The sequence below is a fragment of the Xyrauchen texanus genome, chromosome 36 (genome assembly GCF_025860055.1).
Source record: "Xyrauchen texanus isolate HMW12.3.18 chromosome 36, RBS_HiC_50CHRs, whole genome shotgun sequence".
In the NCBI taxonomy this organism is placed as follows: domain Eukaryota; kingdom Metazoa; phylum Chordata; class Actinopteri; order Cypriniformes; family Catostomidae; genus Xyrauchen; species Xyrauchen texanus.
The window spans coordinates 16,528,860-16,548,186 of record NC_068311.1 but is presented as its reverse complement, the minus strand read 5'-3'; the positions used below and the strand labels follow the sequence as shown (position 1 = coordinate 16,548,186).

The 19,327-nt window shown below is 37.7% G+C and overlaps 1 protein-coding gene across 1 annotated transcript; it reads right to left on the bottom strand.

Moving 5' to 3' along the window:
* Positions 1–716: 716 nt before the first annotated feature.
* Positions 717–18,844, bottom strand: LOC127630098 (trafficking regulator of GLUT4 1-like). The gene is made up of 3 exons (XM_052107529.1): positions 17,865–18,844; positions 3,997–4,123; positions 717–3,852 (listed from the first exon to the last, which is right to left on the bottom strand). The coding sequence occupies exons 1-3, from the start codon at positions 18,255–18,257 to the stop codon at positions 3,836–3,838; spliced, it is 537 nt and encodes a 178-aa protein (XP_051963489.1). The 5' UTR covers positions 18,258–18,844; the 3' UTR covers positions 717–3,835.
* Positions 18,845–19,327: the final 483 nt, after the last annotated feature.

Below are 19,327 nucleotides of genomic sequence, written 5' to 3'. Positions count from 1 at the left end.
ATTTTTTAAATATTTGTTAATGTTAGTTAATAAAAATACAATTGTTCATTTTTAGTTGATGTTAGTTCATAGTACATTAACTATTGTTAACATATGCACATTTAGATTTTTAGAAATGTGTTATTACAGTATATTTTGATATTAACTTTAACCAAGATTAATAAATGCTGTAAAATATTGTTCATTGTCAATTAATGTTAACTAATATTGTTAACTAATTTTAACAAATGAAACCTTATTGTAAATTGTTGCCTAAATAAACCCCTTCAGACTGGTCACCTACTGTACATTATACCTTGCTTGGTTTCTTCTTCTTGTTAGAAAATCTATTTCAAAGCCTGATTCTAAATAACTAATAATGACACTTTAGTCTCATTCAAGCTCATCATTTGTGCATACTACACTTTGTGTCACTGTGTGGGTGCAGTTAGTGCTGAGTGCTGGAGTGTAGCTGGGCAAAAGGCCATACTTAGAGATCAGAACAGCAGGGAAGTGCAAAATCACTCTGTAGATCTTGTGCCATTTCCTTATCCATGCATTATTTACAACAGCATGAAGATTGTGTATATGTAGGCAGGAAGGGTTTAAAAGAGAGAGACTACAGTGTTGTCTGTGTTTCTTTGTGTGATTGACTCACTTTTCCCTTTGTTGCTAATATGGTATTCCTCCACCAAGAAAGACCAATAATTGCAAGCAAAATGTGGACTATGCACGTTAATGTTTATTTCACACTTGCAAAGGTACACAATAACAATGAAAAACAGATATACAAGTGAAATAAGGTTCCAAAATTTGTACATAATAAATCACAGTTTTAAAAGACACACAGCAGCATTTTGCATCTCATTCATATTGGCATAAAGGTTATTATGAATAACAACAGGTTAGTGAACAAAAGTGCAATAAGAGAAGAAAAGCATCTGATGTTTTTAGAAGAAAAAAAAATGGCCAAAATGTGTCAAATTGAACTAAGAACAGCTGAATATGTTCTGCTTTAAAAACAAACAAATAAACAAACATGTATATGACCATCTTAAAGGGATAGTTCACCCGAAAATTGTTTTACAAAAACAATGTAAGTGATTGGTGACTAACATTATGCCCAACATCTGCTTTTGTGCTCCATGAGTTAGTGATACAGGTTTGGAACAACATGAGGGTGAACAAATTATGACAATTTCAATTTCTGGGTGTTCCCTTTAAGGGTTTACGTGCTAAAATTCTATATATGGCAAGATATGCAAAACACAGAAAGTTTAGGACTCATAGCTAATTAACAACATAAAACCAAAGTTGCGGTAGACAAAAAAATTGATGAGCTATGAGACTAATGCTTACCATCATCAGAATATTGATGAAAACTGTAATAAAGTGCTTTGAAATGACAGGGCAGTAAAATGCTTACGAATGAAGCAAATCAATAGAATCTGCTCTGGAAAGAATTCGATACCTGTTGCGTTTGTATTTCATTAGTCACCCAACTGAACTAACAGATAAGAGCTGTTATGTGTCTGAGGCAGCATTACAGAAACTTCCTGTCTTAAAGAAATGTTTCTGGTTCAGGACAAGTTAAGCTCAATCGACAGCATTTCTGACATAATGTTAATTAGCCCCAAAAAATAAATCACTAACCTTGTCTGTGTACATTTACTGTATATCCAATATTACAACTTAGCTGTCATGACAACATAATGTTGGTAAACGCATTAACAGCGGTAAATCTCTAATTTTATTACACCTTAAAGAAATGTGTTTTACCCTTAGTCATTGCCCTTAACTGAATTTGAGAGTTCTTACAAGCAATTTATTTCGTTGATTCAGATTAGTTCAGCAAACATAATTAGATTGGATTAGGTCAAATCAATGTACTATAGTAGTTTTAACTCAACTTTATTAGGTTTGTCAGACTTAATTTACTAATGTTTAATTTAATTAATTTTCTTATTTTGGTCTAATTTAATTTATTTGATTAATCATTAGTTTAAGCCAGATAACCAAGTGTAAAGACAGTGAAACTGCAGCACTTACTATTTGTTTGCACCTGCATATAAGCAGCACTCGAATCAAACATCACTTGAAAGTGATGCTACAAAAAGTATTCATATAGTTCAAACTCAAATGGATTAAGTAATCTTCAACTTTACAAATTTAATTGGATTGAACACGTGGTGCTTTAGTTAATTTTAAATAAGTAAATTGAACCTGCAAAAAAACAAACACTGTTTTGAGTGCACTATAATCATGTGACGCATATAAAGTTCACGGCTTGTGGCTATACTTTTGATGTTGTGTATTTAACATTTATGAACTGGCCCAATTCACTTCCATTTTAAGTGCCTTACTCTAACCGCATTTTTTATTTTTTATTTATTTGAAACAAGGGACAATAGAAATATTTTTTTGTGGTAATAAACATGCGAAAGATGCTGTTGATTGAGCTTGACTTGTATTAAACCCGGAACATTCCTTTAATTGAACATTTGACAAGTTCAAGGTAGATCACATAGGAGAATTCAAATGTTTCTGTAATATGGCCCCTGTACCTCAGTTTTTCAGACTCCTATTTGATTGTTGCAATATTGACTAAGTTGTCTTATTGATATCAGCATGTCAGTGATGGATCAGTAATCACAGAGATGCAACAAACACTATCAAATGTGTCATATTAAAGCAAAGTCCCTTACACACAAGCTCATTCTAGGTGAAGATAGAAAATTGTTGTATTGTCCACCCACGGCATGCCTAAATATTTCTATAAATATGTTGATATATATATCTCATATTTATAAGGGTTAAGTAGGAGAGTCTTATGACTCTGGAGAGACTGGCATTCTATCCTGGAACGAATGTGAATAGTCCTGTGAGTCGTTTAGCATACCGATATAAAGGTCTTGGCACAGTGGGCAAAATGGTGCTGGCCTTTGCATGCTTCTAGATGAATGTCCATGCTCCAGTAGTTTTGTCAGGAAACAGAGGGCCGGCATGCGTAACATTACAGTCTTACCTCTCTGAGGGTAACTATACTTGTACCTGGAGGCTAAGGAAAAGTTCTCAATGATTTTTTTATACCACTGAGAGAACATGGCAAGATTTGCATTGGACACACACTGGACAATCATGTACATTCCGTTCTTTAAACATCCACTACTCATAGATTCTTATAAAAAATAAAATATATATAGTAACGAAAAATGCTTAGTTGACTATTCACATACAAGATCAGGCATGCAAGTGGTCATTTTGGTCACTTTTTGTAATCAGAATATACAAAATAAATAAACATAAAAACAACCAAGTTTCTTCATTCCCCATTTCTATTTCCAAGTCTGACAAGGTCTTTGTCCATCAGTCCTGTCAACCACAGGTTATTCCCATACCTTAAACTCCACATATAAATCTTTTTATAAAACATAGATCAGTAGTTATATTGCAAATATATCTGTGCACAATTTTTAAATGCCAGGTCAACCAGGAGTAATATAAGGTTAAAATGCAGCTTGCTGGGCATCTTCATATTTTCAAAGATTCTGCTAAACCATCTTTGCAGTAACGTCCCCTTGTCTTTGTCATCCTCAATCGAGTTCTTTCCGAAACAGCAATGTGTTTCATTTACATAATGCAAGCCATCACTGTTCTTTGTAACATATGGGATTTTAGTTTTCCTTTTCATTGAGCATGCTATCCTACTGCATGCATTTTTGCTATTTATTTGGATCTAATTTATTCACTGTAGCCCTCCTTTTTTTTTTTTTTTTTACTTCTGAGGCATTATTTTCTTATTTTAAGTAATTAATATGTGAGTTTTTGCAGTGCTGTAGATTCATGTTTCTCATCCTTATTGTTTTCCAGTTACTGAGGAAAGAACAGATTAAAAGAAGAATCAGTACTGTTTCTTGCTAGCTGAGCAGTATGCATTTTATCAAACTATTTCTATCTCGTTTAATATTGGCTAGATGACAAATTCATTAGAGGTTTGTAATTCAACATTAGGGATACCTGCAACCACCACGTAGATTATGATTATCAGGAGGCCCAGAATGATAGACACACAGCTGAGCAGCCGAGCCAAACGTCCCAGGCGCCTTGCCCCGTCCATGTCCCCCTGCTGTTGACTGTTTCTGGACTGTAGCAAGACAAAAATAATAGTAATAATATTTAAAAAAAACTTCAATGATCAATGTAAAAAAACTCAACTAATTTTGCAATGACTTTTATCTGGTCCCAAGTAATTTAAAGTGGATTTATGGAGTCAGTAACCCTTATGTTCAAGTTTGACAGCCAGAAAGTGTCTTAATTCTGAACAGTATATCAGTTTTCATCATTTGAAACCTTACAAACTTATTTTTTGTTTAAAATAAATGCCACTTGAAACCATTTAAAAACACTAAGGGCCCTATTTAAGTTATAAGTGCAAAGTCAGTAGGTGTGGCCATAAAGTTTTGGTATTATCGTGCAACCATGTGCCAAGTCTAGGCCCAAGTGGGTTTGGTGAAATTATGCGTGCAAGGCACTAATCAGGGTCAAGTGCAATTTAATTAGGAGGTTCTTCTCTGTCTGCGTCCTATTATATAGTGCATGCCCTGTCAAGCACCAGTGATAAAAAATAAGACATCACATTCATAAGAAGTTGGTAGTGTAAATGGACTGTATGCAATGAATTAGAAAAATAGAAATATCGACATACATTATTTTGTGCATTAACTGCATCCTTGTTAAATGTGACGCTCCTTTTACACATGAAAAATGTGGTGCAGGAAATGGATGTAGCCTCCGTTAAATTATAGAGAATGTAAGTATTATGAATAATTTTCATCTACTGGCACACAAATCATGGCTTGCATTAAAAGTGTTTGTATCGGAACGCACTGCACTTCTAACAGTCAGTCAATAAACTAATTTATTGACACAAGAAAGAATTAAACATAAATATGAAACCAAATAAATTCAAATTACACTTCAAATGTTTTGTCAGAAAAATAGCAAATTGTGCTTTACACCAATTCATTACTACACAATACACCCACAGTTAGTGCAAACACTCACACCCGTGGCCACTTGCACTGTGCATTGGCATGAAAATTTAGCTTAGAATTAGTGCTGTCACGAAAACTGATTAAGACGTATTGTAGAGTCAAGTGTCCCGTCTGCTTTGGGTTGGGAGTCGATTTGTATGATGAGTGGAGTTGCCACCTATGCAAGGCGTTCCAAATCGCTCTTTTATGAGGCTGTATTTCAATAAGGATGCTGCCATAAGACAGCTGCCTATGTAGGCAGGAGACAGCGATGCAGCTCTCTAGACCTCATATCTCACAAAACACTCATAATAGGATTCACTCAGCAAAAGCACACCTTTTCAGTGCGACTGAATAAAAAGTTAGCTAGTGGTCAAAATACAGATGTGAGAAAGCAAGGAAGCAAAAGTAGAGGTCAGAGGTTAGACTGTGACTTGTCCAAGTGATTTGGATTCAGGATGGGGTGAGCTGATAACCATGTTTCCTTATTAGTGAAGCCCTATGCCACAGCCACCCATTAGACAGTCAGTGTACCCTAGAGAGGGCCTCACCAGTAGACTGCATTAAAGTAATCAATACTGAGCAATAGATCCTGCAGGAAAAAGCCTCTGACACACAGTGGCCAACCAATCTCCCCACACTCAAATGCTAATTCCATTCTCCTTCACTTCGCTGTGGTTTTTCCTCTTAAAATGTGACGTAATTTCACAATATCCTCATATCTCTGGCAATATCCTCATGTTTGAGTAGCAACAGACTTCCATTGTTTGTGGTGGCGCTGTCCAAGGTTCTGAATAACATTGGTTGGGTTTCTCGAAGCACTCAGTAATACTTAAGTAGCACATAAGTTTCACAATATTTGCAGCACATTTCCCAAAAGCATTGTTATCTATCACGGAAATGAATCCGAAAATTTACACAAGAGTGGCTTTACAAATGATTTAGACCAAAAATTGTTGACCGTTACATGCAACTTAAACATCATTGGTTACACTTTACAATATGATTCTATTTGTTTTCATTAGTTAATGCATTAGGTATCATGAACTTACAATTAGCATGATTTTTTACAGGCATTTATCTATCTTAGTTAATGTAATTTTTTTTCCTACTTTGGCAACAAAATCTCAATGATCTCTCTTTGCTTTATCAAACAAATAATTGATAGCCAGTGCTGAAGCGTTTTACCTATCAGACCTATAGCATAATTAATTCTGATACAAGTAATGGCCAGCATCGTCCAATTACTGACAAACATGTTAAAATAAAATTATACATTATAAATTCAAACTTATCCATACATACAATGTTGTCCCATGTCTACCAACCATGTTGAGTGGTTCAAACATCACTGCAGCCTGAGACAGAGCTTTTGATATTGATATTGGATTGAATGCACTTGGCTTCATAGGAAAGCTATAGGATGCTCCCTTATTTCCTATTTATTGAATGACTTAACCTCCAGTGTGCTGTCTGTCTGCAGTAGTTCTAAATTCACAGAATTTTTATCTCCATATAAAGCCTCAAAAAAAGGCTCAATGTGAAAATACACAGTAAATATAGGATTTAAACCTTGTGCTGTTGTACGCATTAGTGTAAATTGTGTTAAGCAGCATGACATTTTGCGATAAAATGGCCTATGGGATGAAATTAGAGACTCTAGTATTTTGACACAAACTGGTTTCAATGTAAAAACTTAATTGGGTTTCTTACCAGATGTGGTTTGTTGGTGTTTCTAACAAAGCTGTGATCGGCGCCATATTGTTTTGTCACGTGACTCCGTACACCAAATGTTTTACCATTTACTGACAGCCCAGAGTCTCCTGAAGTGAGATCAGTCGGTTAACATTAAATTATTGTATGCATTGCATATAGCGTGGCTAAAATACAATGTCCACGCCTGTTGCATGAGGTTAAGTAATGTTAATGTATATAACTTTAAATATTTAAAATGTAACTCAGATTAATAAGTGCTTTAAAAGTATTGCTCATTATTAGTTCACATTAAATATTGTAGTTAACAAATACAACCTTATTGTAAAGTGTTTCCACAGCATTTATTATTGCAAAATTAGTGCACATTATAATATATACCTCATTTTACACTACCGATATTGGGAGTCTACTTTTATAAGCATAGCTAACTAATTGCCGATTTTTCTCAAAACGTTTTTTTTTTTAAAACTATTATGTTCATTTCACAAGATATATGTGACCCTGCAGTAGGTTTCACACTTTAAAATTTTTGGCAGTATCTTCACACTATTTTTGTATTTTGGAGACAAATTCTGGAGATATTGGTGATTTTTTTTTCAAATTCAGCACCTTGGAACTTGACAGCCAGACATAACAATTCACTTGAGTTCTACTTCATAATGAGTAATCTGTGTACTGTTTGGGAAATGGGCGATGATCCGTCTAAAAATTAAGACTCGCAGCTTTTAACCACGGCATCTCATGTGGATCTTGCTGAAAATGCTGAATGCAGAATGCATACCAAAAAACAAAGAAATATTACTGTTATAATGTCTTCAGTGCTGTAGATACTTTTACTCAGCGCAGAGGTTAGGACAGCAGCAGATAGGATTACTGCCCTATCACACTCGTGTTATTGAGGAGCTTCCCCCAATTGCACACATATACACAATATTCCATCACCCATAGGGAGGCTCTGTTTGCACAATGGTTCCCCACAAGAAGATTATTAGTATGCTGCAGTGATCTAAAAGTGGTCACAGTTATTTGGACACTTAAGGCACACTTCACTTTTTTAGCAACTAATTGTAGCCAACTGGTGCAAAGTGTAATTTTTAGTGGATGTATATATACATCAGTTCCGCTCAAAGTGTCAAAGCAGAGTAACCACATTCATCACATTAAGTACTCGGTTTGAGAACCTGAAAGTATCCAAATACAAAAACAGTGTATAAAAATTTTTTTGTGAAATACTTGCTTAAGGTGTGCTTGAGCTGTCTTTCTTTTAAAATAAAAACCACTTGGTTTGATATTTCATTATATAATAACATTTGTACATTTTTAAGTGTTGTTTTAGTCTCCAAAGTACTTTTGGAGGACCACTGTATCTCTTGAACAGCCCTTTACTCAAATAACTGACACACACACTGCCCCATCACCAATCTTGCTATTTAAGCCATGACCTGTACCCTTCCATCTCTGCTATCCTACCCAGACTTGCTCAGTTCAAATACTGCAGACTCTGCTCTGACATTTTAGCAGGGGTATAAAATGTGCCTGGAGCAGCACAACATTATTGATCCCTGAGTCTAATCACTGCGAAAAGCCATATCAGCACTTTCAATCAGTGGAAGTCCTAATACTGTATACAGTAGTAAAATACTATCTGCCTCTCTTGTTTTTTAGTTCTCACCTACTTTAATTTAGCGGGATAATGGTGCAGTGTATCTCCAAAGGGAATAGTTCAATCTGTGACGTAGTGAAGCTGCAATGCCGTGTTATATTTCTATACAAATGGCTTCCGGCTCTTTGTGATTTGAGGTCCATTTTGCTTGACTGCGGTTTGGAGGATACTCAGAAACTGCAGTGGATTCTAATAGTCAGAGTGTGTGGCTTTTTCGAGTAGGGGGTGTGTGGTTGTATGACATAGCAAATGGATGTAATTGATTTCTGAAGAGGTTTTGCCCGTAATCATATTCTTATGAACTGGAAAATATTTGCCAATTCTTCTGGGCCGTTTGTGTGGGTCATTTGAGAGATTTGACTACCCGCCTTTCTCCTCACTCTCTCCGCCTCATTCCATTTCACATAAACACACACAGGAGCTCTTAGTGTTCCCTCACAAGCCTGAGCCATTAATTATAAACAGCCACACTAGTGGCCAGGGAGAATTGACTGTGAGGATAACTGTAGAAAGCCTGCACAATGGTGTATGTGACAATTCTCTGGCTTTCTTGTAAAGGAGTGCCAGGCAAACAATCCAACGTAAATCTTTATTTTTAATACTTTTCTGTATACCTACACGGTTTGTTTTTTAGCATAGCATAAATTAATGCACACATGAATACGGCTCCGTGCATCTCTCTCCCCTCCGGTGGTTTGGACTGCCCATTTATCCCTCTCCAGCTCTCACTGCAACACAAAACAGCTGGTGGAGGAGGTTTCCTTAATGTTCTTCCTCTCCCGGCCACGCCCACATCACATCATTTTTATAAAGGAAATCCGGCACAGCCATCTGCGCCCCCGGCCTATGAACCAACTCAAACTTAAAAGGCTGGAGAGCGAGATACCAACAGGTGATCCACTTGATGGTATCCTTCATGCAATGGAGCCACTGGAGCAGGGTTTGATCCGAACAGAAGATGAAAGCATGTCCCAACAGATAGTACCGGAGAGTGAGGACCACCCACTTGATGGCAAAACACTCCTAAACTGTGGTGTACCTAATCTATCCCAGTGAAAGCTTTCAACTATTGTACAGTACAGGGCTCTCCTCCCCCTCCACCAACTGGGACAGTACTGCTCCCACCCTATCACATTGCATAGTCCATCAGAACCAATACAAATCAATGTCTGTGTGCCGTTCACTCTAATGGCCCAATGAGGTCCATACCAATTATTTCGAAGGGGACCTCGATTAATGGAAGGGGGTACAATGGCACACTTGTAGTGGCCAGCAGATTCACCACCTGACATTCACGGCATGCCTCACACCAACTTTGAATATCCCCACGAATGCCCAGCCAGTACAATCGGGCTATAAGACAGTTCAGTGTATTTTCCTACCCTAAGTGATCCCCCATTGGAATATAATGAGCAGTCTGGAATAACATTTCCCCACAGCTCCACGGTGTTAACAATTGGGTTGTATCACTCTGTACAACCAATCCTTGATAATTGAAAAATACGGATATGTGAGTGAAATGTCTGGCTGGAGGCGTTGACCATCAATCACTTCCACTTGATCAAAGGCATCTCATATCACATCTGCTTCAGAGAGAAATCCCCTGCCGGGAATCCTCTAAGGGCTGAGGAAACCGAGGCTTCCACCTTTGCAACACAAAACAGCTGTTAGAGGTGATTTCCCACAGGTGTCAATCTTTACCCTTCTACCACTTCCAGCCTCGCTCTCCACAGATGTTGCTCGGCCATGCCCAAATCACCACCGTGTACAGTAGTGTTTCTCAACTGGTTTAGCTTCAGGACCCAGTTTCAAGTGGCGACCCAACATAGTACCAAAAAATGTAATTGTCTAACATTGAAATGTATCAGTATTCCCATGAACTGCATAGACCCAGCAATATTTTATTAACAAAATTATTAACATGACAGGTTAACTAGGAAAATTCAACTAAATGAAATTAAATGTCTCTTGAATGTTTATGGTTTTATTATTTTGGCAACCAATAGTAGTTTTGTTGTTAGTTTTGTTCCTGAATTTTGAGGATGAGGGCATGTCACATAATCTGTCTATGTTGGTACAATATATACCTAATTTGAGTTTTCATTAAACTGTAGAGTTTGATTGGACTTACAACTTTGATGTGAGCAACATAAGATATAGGAAGCATATCCCATATAGGCTGTTGTTGAGAAGCACCAGTGTACAGTGTGTGCCATTAACCCAGTGTTTTTGCTTTCATCTGTGCTAATTTTTAATTGCCAAGTCTTGATAAGCACCACGTTTTAAGATGCCATGTCAAGTTCAAAGATTTTTAACTTAACCTAGTGTAATGCTTGAATGAGTTCAGTCTGAACAGCCCATAAGAAACAAAACTAGACAGCCTAGTCTCATGAACATTACATGAATGTGTCAATATTTTTGCAAAACTAAATTACACACTTCATCATACGTTGAGCTTCTGTCCAGTGGGGGGTGCCAAAAAGTGAGTGAAAGGTAAATGTTAGTTGGGGTATTAATGAATAAAACATACCTCTTTAACCTAAAACTTTAACCTAAACCTAACCAATAGTTTTTTAAAAAAGCAAATGAGAGGTGAACAAAACAGACATCCTTACCCTAAACCTATACCTGAGCCTAACCGAAAGTGTTGTAAAATGAAATACGACATGAAAAGCACATTTTCTCATGTCGCTTCCATGACACTTTCATCTCACGTGTCAGCTTGCGTGCTTGACTGGTCTGCTGAGTCCAAAGTCCAACACTCTCTAAGGTGAGCTACCGCAGAAGCTAATTACATTGGAATAAGTGTGTACAATTAAGATGGTCTGTCATTCATGCAGTAAAATGTATAGTTTTTCTAATTATTCGGTATAGTAAAGGTGTTTTAATATCATAACATAGTGTGTGAGTAATATAATGAAAATAAGTGTTTATAAAGTCATAATCAGCAGTTGTACTCATGATTTGTGTGAAAGTTAATAAAACTCACAGTTGTTGTAGTGCCTCTTGTGTTAATTTAACCAGAAACTGCAGCAAAAATATAGTTATAGTAACATTCATTCTATGAGACTAGGTTGCAAATAGAGATGAATCTAGTGATGTATCGGTCAAACATTGGTATCGATATCGGACATCAGCTGAATGTTTTAAAACTGCCAATAATCAGGGCAGATTATTTCCTGTCAAAAGTGGGTGGAAAAAAACATGTCGGAACATTAGCCTACAACTCATGCTGTGTGTGAAGAACTACTTTAAATTAGATGACAATGACAGCAGAGATCCAATTAGGAGTCTTTGCACTGCCAGAATTTCGAGGTGGAACTACAGTTTAAACTTAAAAAATAATAAACTAAGAATTTAATCAATGCAAGTTAATTATCAGTCATTTAAAACAATGTAGCATAAAATACGCAGAACCACCAAACTATTATGATCTGTTGTTCTAAATAATTGGATATCTGTATCGGCACACAAATTTTGTATTGGTGCATCACTAAACAAAATCACATGTACATGCCTTTATTAAAAATATGAGTCCTGGGTTTTCTGGTGTCTCTAGTTAGCCAAATGAAAGTGTCTGTTGTCAGTGTATGAGCAGGTACAGTGGAAACATGATCTCACTGACTGTTTGCTTTCATAATGTGATGTTTCACTCAGCGCTGAGAACATGATGACATTATATTACATTATAACTCAGGACTCTTGTTTGAGACAAGCAACAAGCTGCTTAATACATCAATATTTCCATGCTATTCTATATTAGGGCGGAGGTTTGAAACTCTTGGTGCAGAAAATGGTGGTCCACTGTAGTCCCAAATTCCTGTTATAGTGTAACCTGTAATATGTATTACCAGACATGAAACCTTTCAGTATTTCAACCACAGAACCTGCCAACTGTGCAGTTGTTACTGCCTTACTGGCCCTCCAATTGCACTGTGAAACCGCTCAGTCCAGTAAAATCATATCACTCCACATCTCCACTCCCAACAACTGACTGTTTTCTGTTTCCATGAGCTTCAGCTTACAAGAACATCTTATTCAACCACTGCATTTCCTCTGTAAGCTTATTGATCGCAGAGCTCTGATGGTGTAACAACAACACCTTGGTAACATGTTTTTGGTTACTATTGCTTTTTAGACTAAGGTCTCAGTTCAGCAGTTGGATGCAAGTCAAACCCTTAAGTTATTTATTTATTTTTTTTATCCCCTTTTCTCCGAATTTGGAATGCCCAATTCCCATTACTTAGTAGGTCCTCGTGGTGGCATGGTTATTTACCTCAATCCGGATGGTGGAGGACAAGTCTCAGTTGCCTCCACTTCCTAAACAGTCAATCCACACATTTTATCACGTTGTTCGTTGTGCATGACACCGCAGAGACTTCCAGCATGTGGATGCTCATGCTACTCTCTGCGATCCACGAACAACTTAACCACGTGTCCCATTGAGAGAGAGAACCACTAATCGCAACCACGAGGAGGTTACTCCACTCTACCCTCCCTAGCAACCAGGCCAATTTGGTTGCTAAGGACACCTGGCTGGGGTCACTCAGCATACCCTGGATTGGAACTCGTGACTCCAGGGGTGGTAGTCAATGTCTTTACTCGCTGAGCTACCCAGGCCCCTGACAACCCCTTAAAGTTAAGAAAAACTATAACTAAGGGGTTTCTTGCATCTGGCCCCAGATGTCTGTTGCTGTGAGCCTAAGAGCACCTGGGCAAGAAGTTCACAATTGGAATTTCTTTCAATTTGGAACCAATTCTAATGGGACCGATCCTAATGGGTATTTTCTGATGTGCTTTGAGTCTAGAAAAGTGCTATTAAATGCTAGGAATTATTGAATTGTTAATTAAGGAATTATTGTTGGATTCCAACATACAATAAAAAGTATTTTTGAAGCATTTCCAAAGACGTCAGTCCCCTATAGCAACCGATGGAGTTAGCAAAGTTTCAGTGGGCTTTATTCATGATAAACAAGCAGAATGGATTTCTATAAATAGTTTATAACACAATTCTTCATTCAATTCAATACATTACATTACTTATGAATGGATTTATGAACGATATACACAGAAATCCATTCCGCTGGTGTTTCTTGGATAAAGGCCCATTATGTCTAAGGCATTTGACCTGTGTCTTGTTTTATCATTACTTTGTGTGTGTGCACAGTATATTGTATATAGAGTACATGTACCTGTAGTGTTTTATTCACTGCTTTGTCAGCACTTATATGTGTATTACATATTTTGGTGTTCATCAGGTTTGGGGGGGTAGCTCATAAGTAAGGGGCCGTTCACATCAAATACATGTTTACATTCATCTGCAGTTTTTTTAATAGTTTTTCTGTGTAAAGGTGCTAGATGGAGGTCTGCTTTTCTCAGTGTTCCATGCAGGAGCTCTGCGTTTTAAAATGCTGTGTCATGTTAAAAGAAGTTAAACTTTTAAAAACGTGTATTGAGACACCTAAGCCGCTTTTCCACCATCGGGCCGAATGGTTCTTGTTGAGAAAGGTCTGAGCTAGTTGGTATGGTTATGGTTTCTTTTCCCACTGTGGTGCAAAGTTTAGAATGTATGTAACAGATACATCAGTTGGCAATGGCATAGGGGCAAACATTTGATTGAATGTGCTGTAGAGAATGATCGCATATTCTAATTTGCTGTGTCTTTCCCTCTGTTGAACTGGCAGTCAGCCCTGGTTGCTGATGCTAGGGAAGGAAGAGTTATTTGAATTTGTGTGGACAGATGAGGTGGGCACCAGATATTTGCATGAGTGTGGATAGGAGTACAGGTGTTTTGAGTAGAATATTTGTACAATGCACCCACAGCTTTCAATGAAAAACTCCCTGCACTCTTCTTGACCTAGATCAGGTTAATGAGGAATTCAGGACTCAAAATGTCCAGTCTGTTTTTAATAACATGCAGACACTGCAAATAGCATGAAGTCAGATCCCAGTCAAGTGTGGGGAGTACATAAAAGGGATAGTTCACCCAAAATTTTTAATTCTCTCATAATTTACTCGTCCTCATGCCATCTCAGATGTGGATGACTATCGTTCTTCTCCTGCACACAAACAAAGATTTTTAGAAGAATATCTCAGCTCTAGGAGAATATATCATGTCCATACAATAAAAGTGAATGATCAGAACTCCAAAACAGGAGGGCTTGGGTATCACAGCGAATATTGACACTGACAACCACCCCTGGAGTCGCGAATTTGAATCCCAGGGCGTGCTGAGTGACTCCAGCCAGGTCTCCTAAGCAACCAAATTGGCTCGGTTGTTAGGGAGGGTAGAGTCACATGGGTTAACCTTCTCATGGTCTCAATTAAATGGTTCTTGCTCTCAATGGGGCGTATGGTAATTGTGCGAGGATCGCGGAGGGTAGCATGAGCCTCCACTTGCTTTGAGTCTCTGCGGTGTCATGCACAGCAAGCCACGTGATAAGATACACGGATTGATGGTCTCAGAAGTGGAGGCAACTGAGACTTGTCCTCCACCACCCAGATTGAGGTGAGCAACCGCACCACCACGGGGACCTAGTAAGTAATGGGAATTAGGCATTCCAAAATTGGGGCGAAAAGGGCATATATATATATATATATAAAGAACTCTAAAAGCTTGAAAACTGAGATAAAGACAGCATAAAAGTAATTCATAAGACTTTTGATGGGATCTATTTGATTTTGGGTTAGAATAGATCAAAATGTAACTCCTCTTTGTAATCTTGAGAGCAGTCTCCTGGGCGATCATACTGTAATTTTCTTCAAATTTCCAGTTTTTCAAGTACTCTGCGCATGTGTCAAACACTAAGAAGGTTAATTGAGCTTGAAATCATGATTGTGCCAAGATTGGACCAACAGAGCTGAGATATTCTTCTAAAAATCTTTGTTTGTGTTCAGTAGAAGAAACAAAGTAATACACATCTGGGATGGCATTAAGGTGAGTAAATTATAAAATGTTATAGTTTTAATTAAAACCTTACATGAAAGGATAGTTCACCCAAAACTAAAATTGCATCATTTACTCACCTTAATGCATCCCAGATGTGCATTGCTTTGTTTCTTCTGCCAAGAATTGTGTCACATTTGTATGATGCCTATCCACTTATGGAACATTGGTCCTCTAGTTTGTGTTTCAGTACATTTCCCATATGGCTTATGTCCCACTGTATACACTATAATAACCTCTGCGCATAAATGGTCAAATTTAACTTAAGGCAGAATTTGACAGTGCCTTATTAAATTTACTGAAATTATGTGCGTAAAGCTTCTCTCCTGTGACTATGCTGGAAAGTCTTATTTGCATCCTCCAGTGGTTACAGTTGTATGATCATACTGAGTGTATACACTGCTGTACACTGTGTATACACAGTGGTGGAAAGAAGAGAAAACAAAGGTTCTCCAAAGGTACTCATCATGATAACAAAGTGTGAGAGCCAGACACACTGTTATCCCCTAACAAAAGTAATCATCTTACAGAGAAGCAAGACTTAAATGCCTGTATCAATTGATTTCAGGGTCCTGCTATACATACATTTATTTCCAGTCATCTCATATGGGACAATCTCTCAATGTAATCTCTTAAACTCCTTCATAAAACACAAATGAATGGCACCACGCCCTACATGTATACACCCTCACAGTGCACTCGTCCAGCACAGAATGAACTCCTGTGACTCCTGAGGCTTACATAATGCATTCATTTGAAAAAGTTAAATAAAGAACATTTGTCTCTTGTTAGCATTATGTTTCATAAGCGACTAAACATGGAAAAGCGCCGCTTTATTATTGTATAGGTTTGGATCATTTATAAGTATACTGTAGGTTTTGTGATCTTAATTATTATAATGGCAAATTTGGCACTGCAACCTTAGATTTAAGCAGGTGCTTGGAAGAAACCATGAGCATATGTGGTTTATTGATTATTTTGGATAAATAATTGTTTATTCAAAGCACTGATATAGCTGTTGGTCATGCTTTAGATACATTTTTCCATGGCATCATCAAAGCAACCTCAATTTTTAATTCTGTATTAACCTAAACCTTATTCTAATATAATGCTTTCGAACTAAATTAAATACTTAAAAAAAAAAACCTTTGCAGCACTTTTATGCATCCTAAAATGACCAAATGACCATTTAGGTGTGGGTGCTTCGGATGCAGTGAAGGTAGTCTGCACCAATTTTCTGGCAAATAGATCCCCAGCAGCCAGCGTCAGGTCAATTTACTAAGCATATGCAGGGCTGTAAATCACACATGTCAGAGGGATTTGTGGGTGTCACTGGACTGCAGTGCCAATTTGCATATGAGTAAAGGCGTAACAGTCATTTTAAAAGTGGGGGGACACAGTTGTCAGTAGGTGGCTTGAAAAGACCCAACACTTACAGTGCAGTATTAATGTATTGCAGTATATATTAATATATAAGTATTATATGAATATATACATATGATATACTTTTAATATTTGTAGTATTTTAAAGTTAAGTATTGCAAATTTTGCCAAATTATCTACAGAAATAAAGGTATCTTGTGGAGCACTTGCTTCTGTTTCAAACATGGCAATAAAAGACTGAGCACACTCTGGTGCTGAATAAATTATATAATCAGTTACAATAATGACAATTGTGCATGTGCACAATTTAATTTTTTACTCTGTGCTTGAGCATTGTGGGATTGAAATGTATCCAATGACTCGAGTGTTTGACTACATTCACCAAAATTCGTTCAGATCCATTTAATGATTTATTCAGTGACCATTTCTGGTGATGCCAGAAGGTGGTAAAAAATGTGTGTCTTGTGTGAAATGAGGATGCCACTGAATCAGTGATCAAAAGAAAATTGTAATCCTTTAAAATTTGTATGTCAACAGATCTACAAAGAGACTTTATTGGAGATTATAAGCATTATAAGAACAAAGCAAATCTATAATTTCCCTACAGTTTGAACTGCTGAGCATGACTTTTATCAAAGGACAAATTAATGCAGATAAAAAACATGGATAAATGAGCATTGTTGAAAGCAACTTTGTAGAAATGAATGGAGCTGTGTTGATTAGACTCTATGACTGACGGCCTATTACGTAACGGTTGTTTTGGCTCATAAAACACAACTGTGATTGTCTGGATGGCCGCTCAATCAGCCCAAAGTAACAAAACACAAAGAATACTGTATACAAATCCACCATTTGGGCTCGATATGGGTTTAGCATGAAAAAGTGCTGGGGAATAAATTACCTTTTAAAGAGTGTGGAGGACGTGTCCCCCATGTCCCTAGCACCTGCTACGCCCTTGCACAAGGGCAATTTGCAAGAAGACAGCCATTGATATATTGATGTGAAGTGAAAAAGATTAAAGCACTTTTAGCTGCAGCAATATTTATAATCTGGGAGCGTTTTGGAGAATGTAACCTAGTCCTAAAGGATTTGAAAAAAGTGCAAAGTAATGTCAAATGCAACTCTCTGATCACACTCAACTCACCATAATTGAATAGACCAATGCAACGATGCTCAGCGGCCACACTGGACAAAAGCAGGATAAAATGACCAATATGAGGTAGTCCTTTGGTTTCTGCTGATCTTGGACGGCATTGCCTGTGAATGATGTGCGGCTTAGGCTGACTCGGGATGGGGAGTGGGGAGCCGAGCCGAGCTGCCCCACTGATCCGGATCTCAGAGGCAAACTGTGGCCGTTCTGATCGGCATCGAGAGACTTGTCAGCCCCGGCACTGATGGTTAACGAGCAGGAGGTCTTCACCCCGGTGGGTTCGGTGGTCATGAGAAGTTTCTCGGTCTCGTGAGACTCGACCGGTTGCTTGCCGCCGCTCTCCCCCAGGTTGGATTTCGCAAACTCCGTATCGGTGTTTATTGCCATTCTGCAACTCCAAATTGACTGTTTCTGTAAGAAAAACTCCCCTAGGTTGATCAAATATATCAGATATTCTCAAAAGTGATGAGCCGGTTCTAATTTCCCATCATTCTCTGCTGGTCGAGCAGCTTGATTTCTAAAACTTAAAATAAAGCTTAGTTTTGCTAATTAATATGACTCGTTGAATAAATAAAAGAGGTTCAAAAATGTTTTCCTTTGGAATCTACTACTAAACTAATGTAAAAAGTCAAGAGGCACTGCGAAATTAACGATAAAACAACATAAGCATCGTCCCATTTCGATAGCTACAGCCATCTGTTCCCTTTTTATCGCGTTTGATGTATTTGGCTCAGTTCCGCAGTTTTCCCCAGTTCGGATCGGAAGGAAATCTCCTCTTGAGTGTGCACGCTGCCCACACAGTGTGCACGCTGTACTAAAACCACAGAGACGCAAATCATTCACTCAACCATCAGCATCATTAGGCTACCTCACAAAGCACGTCGCATTAGTCGAAAAAGCATAAAGGCGCACACAACTCAGTTTTCAGGTGGAGAAATCTTCTTTTGAAATGTTGCAGCGACAGAATGTCTGGTTAAAGTAGTTGCACATCAGCAGTCGGTAGCCTACAGTGCGACCCTCATCTCTCACCTGCCTCTTAATCATGTGTGATGGTCCTACAGGACCTCTTTTGAATGTTCTTCAAACCAGGGCATGGTCTGCAATAACTCCCTGTATCTTTACCAGCAATTTAACTCTGAAATATTTTATACACCATACGCAAATATAAAACAGTATTTTTGCTTTTTTAGTTGATTTGTTTATTCTTTAGTTAGTTGAATAAATAAGAGGTGAAAATGAAAGAGGAAAGAAAATAGCCTTTATACAGGACTTTACTGTATTAAACTAGTTTATTTGAAAAATGAGACGAGGCTTTGCATACATTATGTCATAGTTTTTTGTTCATTTAAACAAATCCATAATAATATCTCAATAAGCACAGTGAAGTTAAAACTAGTGGATGTGGTGCCTGGGAAGCTCAGTGAGTATTGACGTTGACTACTACCCCTGGAGTTGCG

What these genes read in the sequence shown, in the direction of transcription:
- LOC127630098 (XM_052107529.1), bottom strand. Translation starts at nt 18,257, where the DNA reads ATGGCAATAAACACCGATACGGAGTTTGCGAAATCCAACCTGGGGGAG. An exon ending in CATTGGTCTATTCAATTATG is followed by an intron (nt 4,124 to 17,864) that starts GTGAGTTGAGTG and finishes GTCTTGCTACAG; the next exon opens with TCCAGAAACAGTCAACAGCA.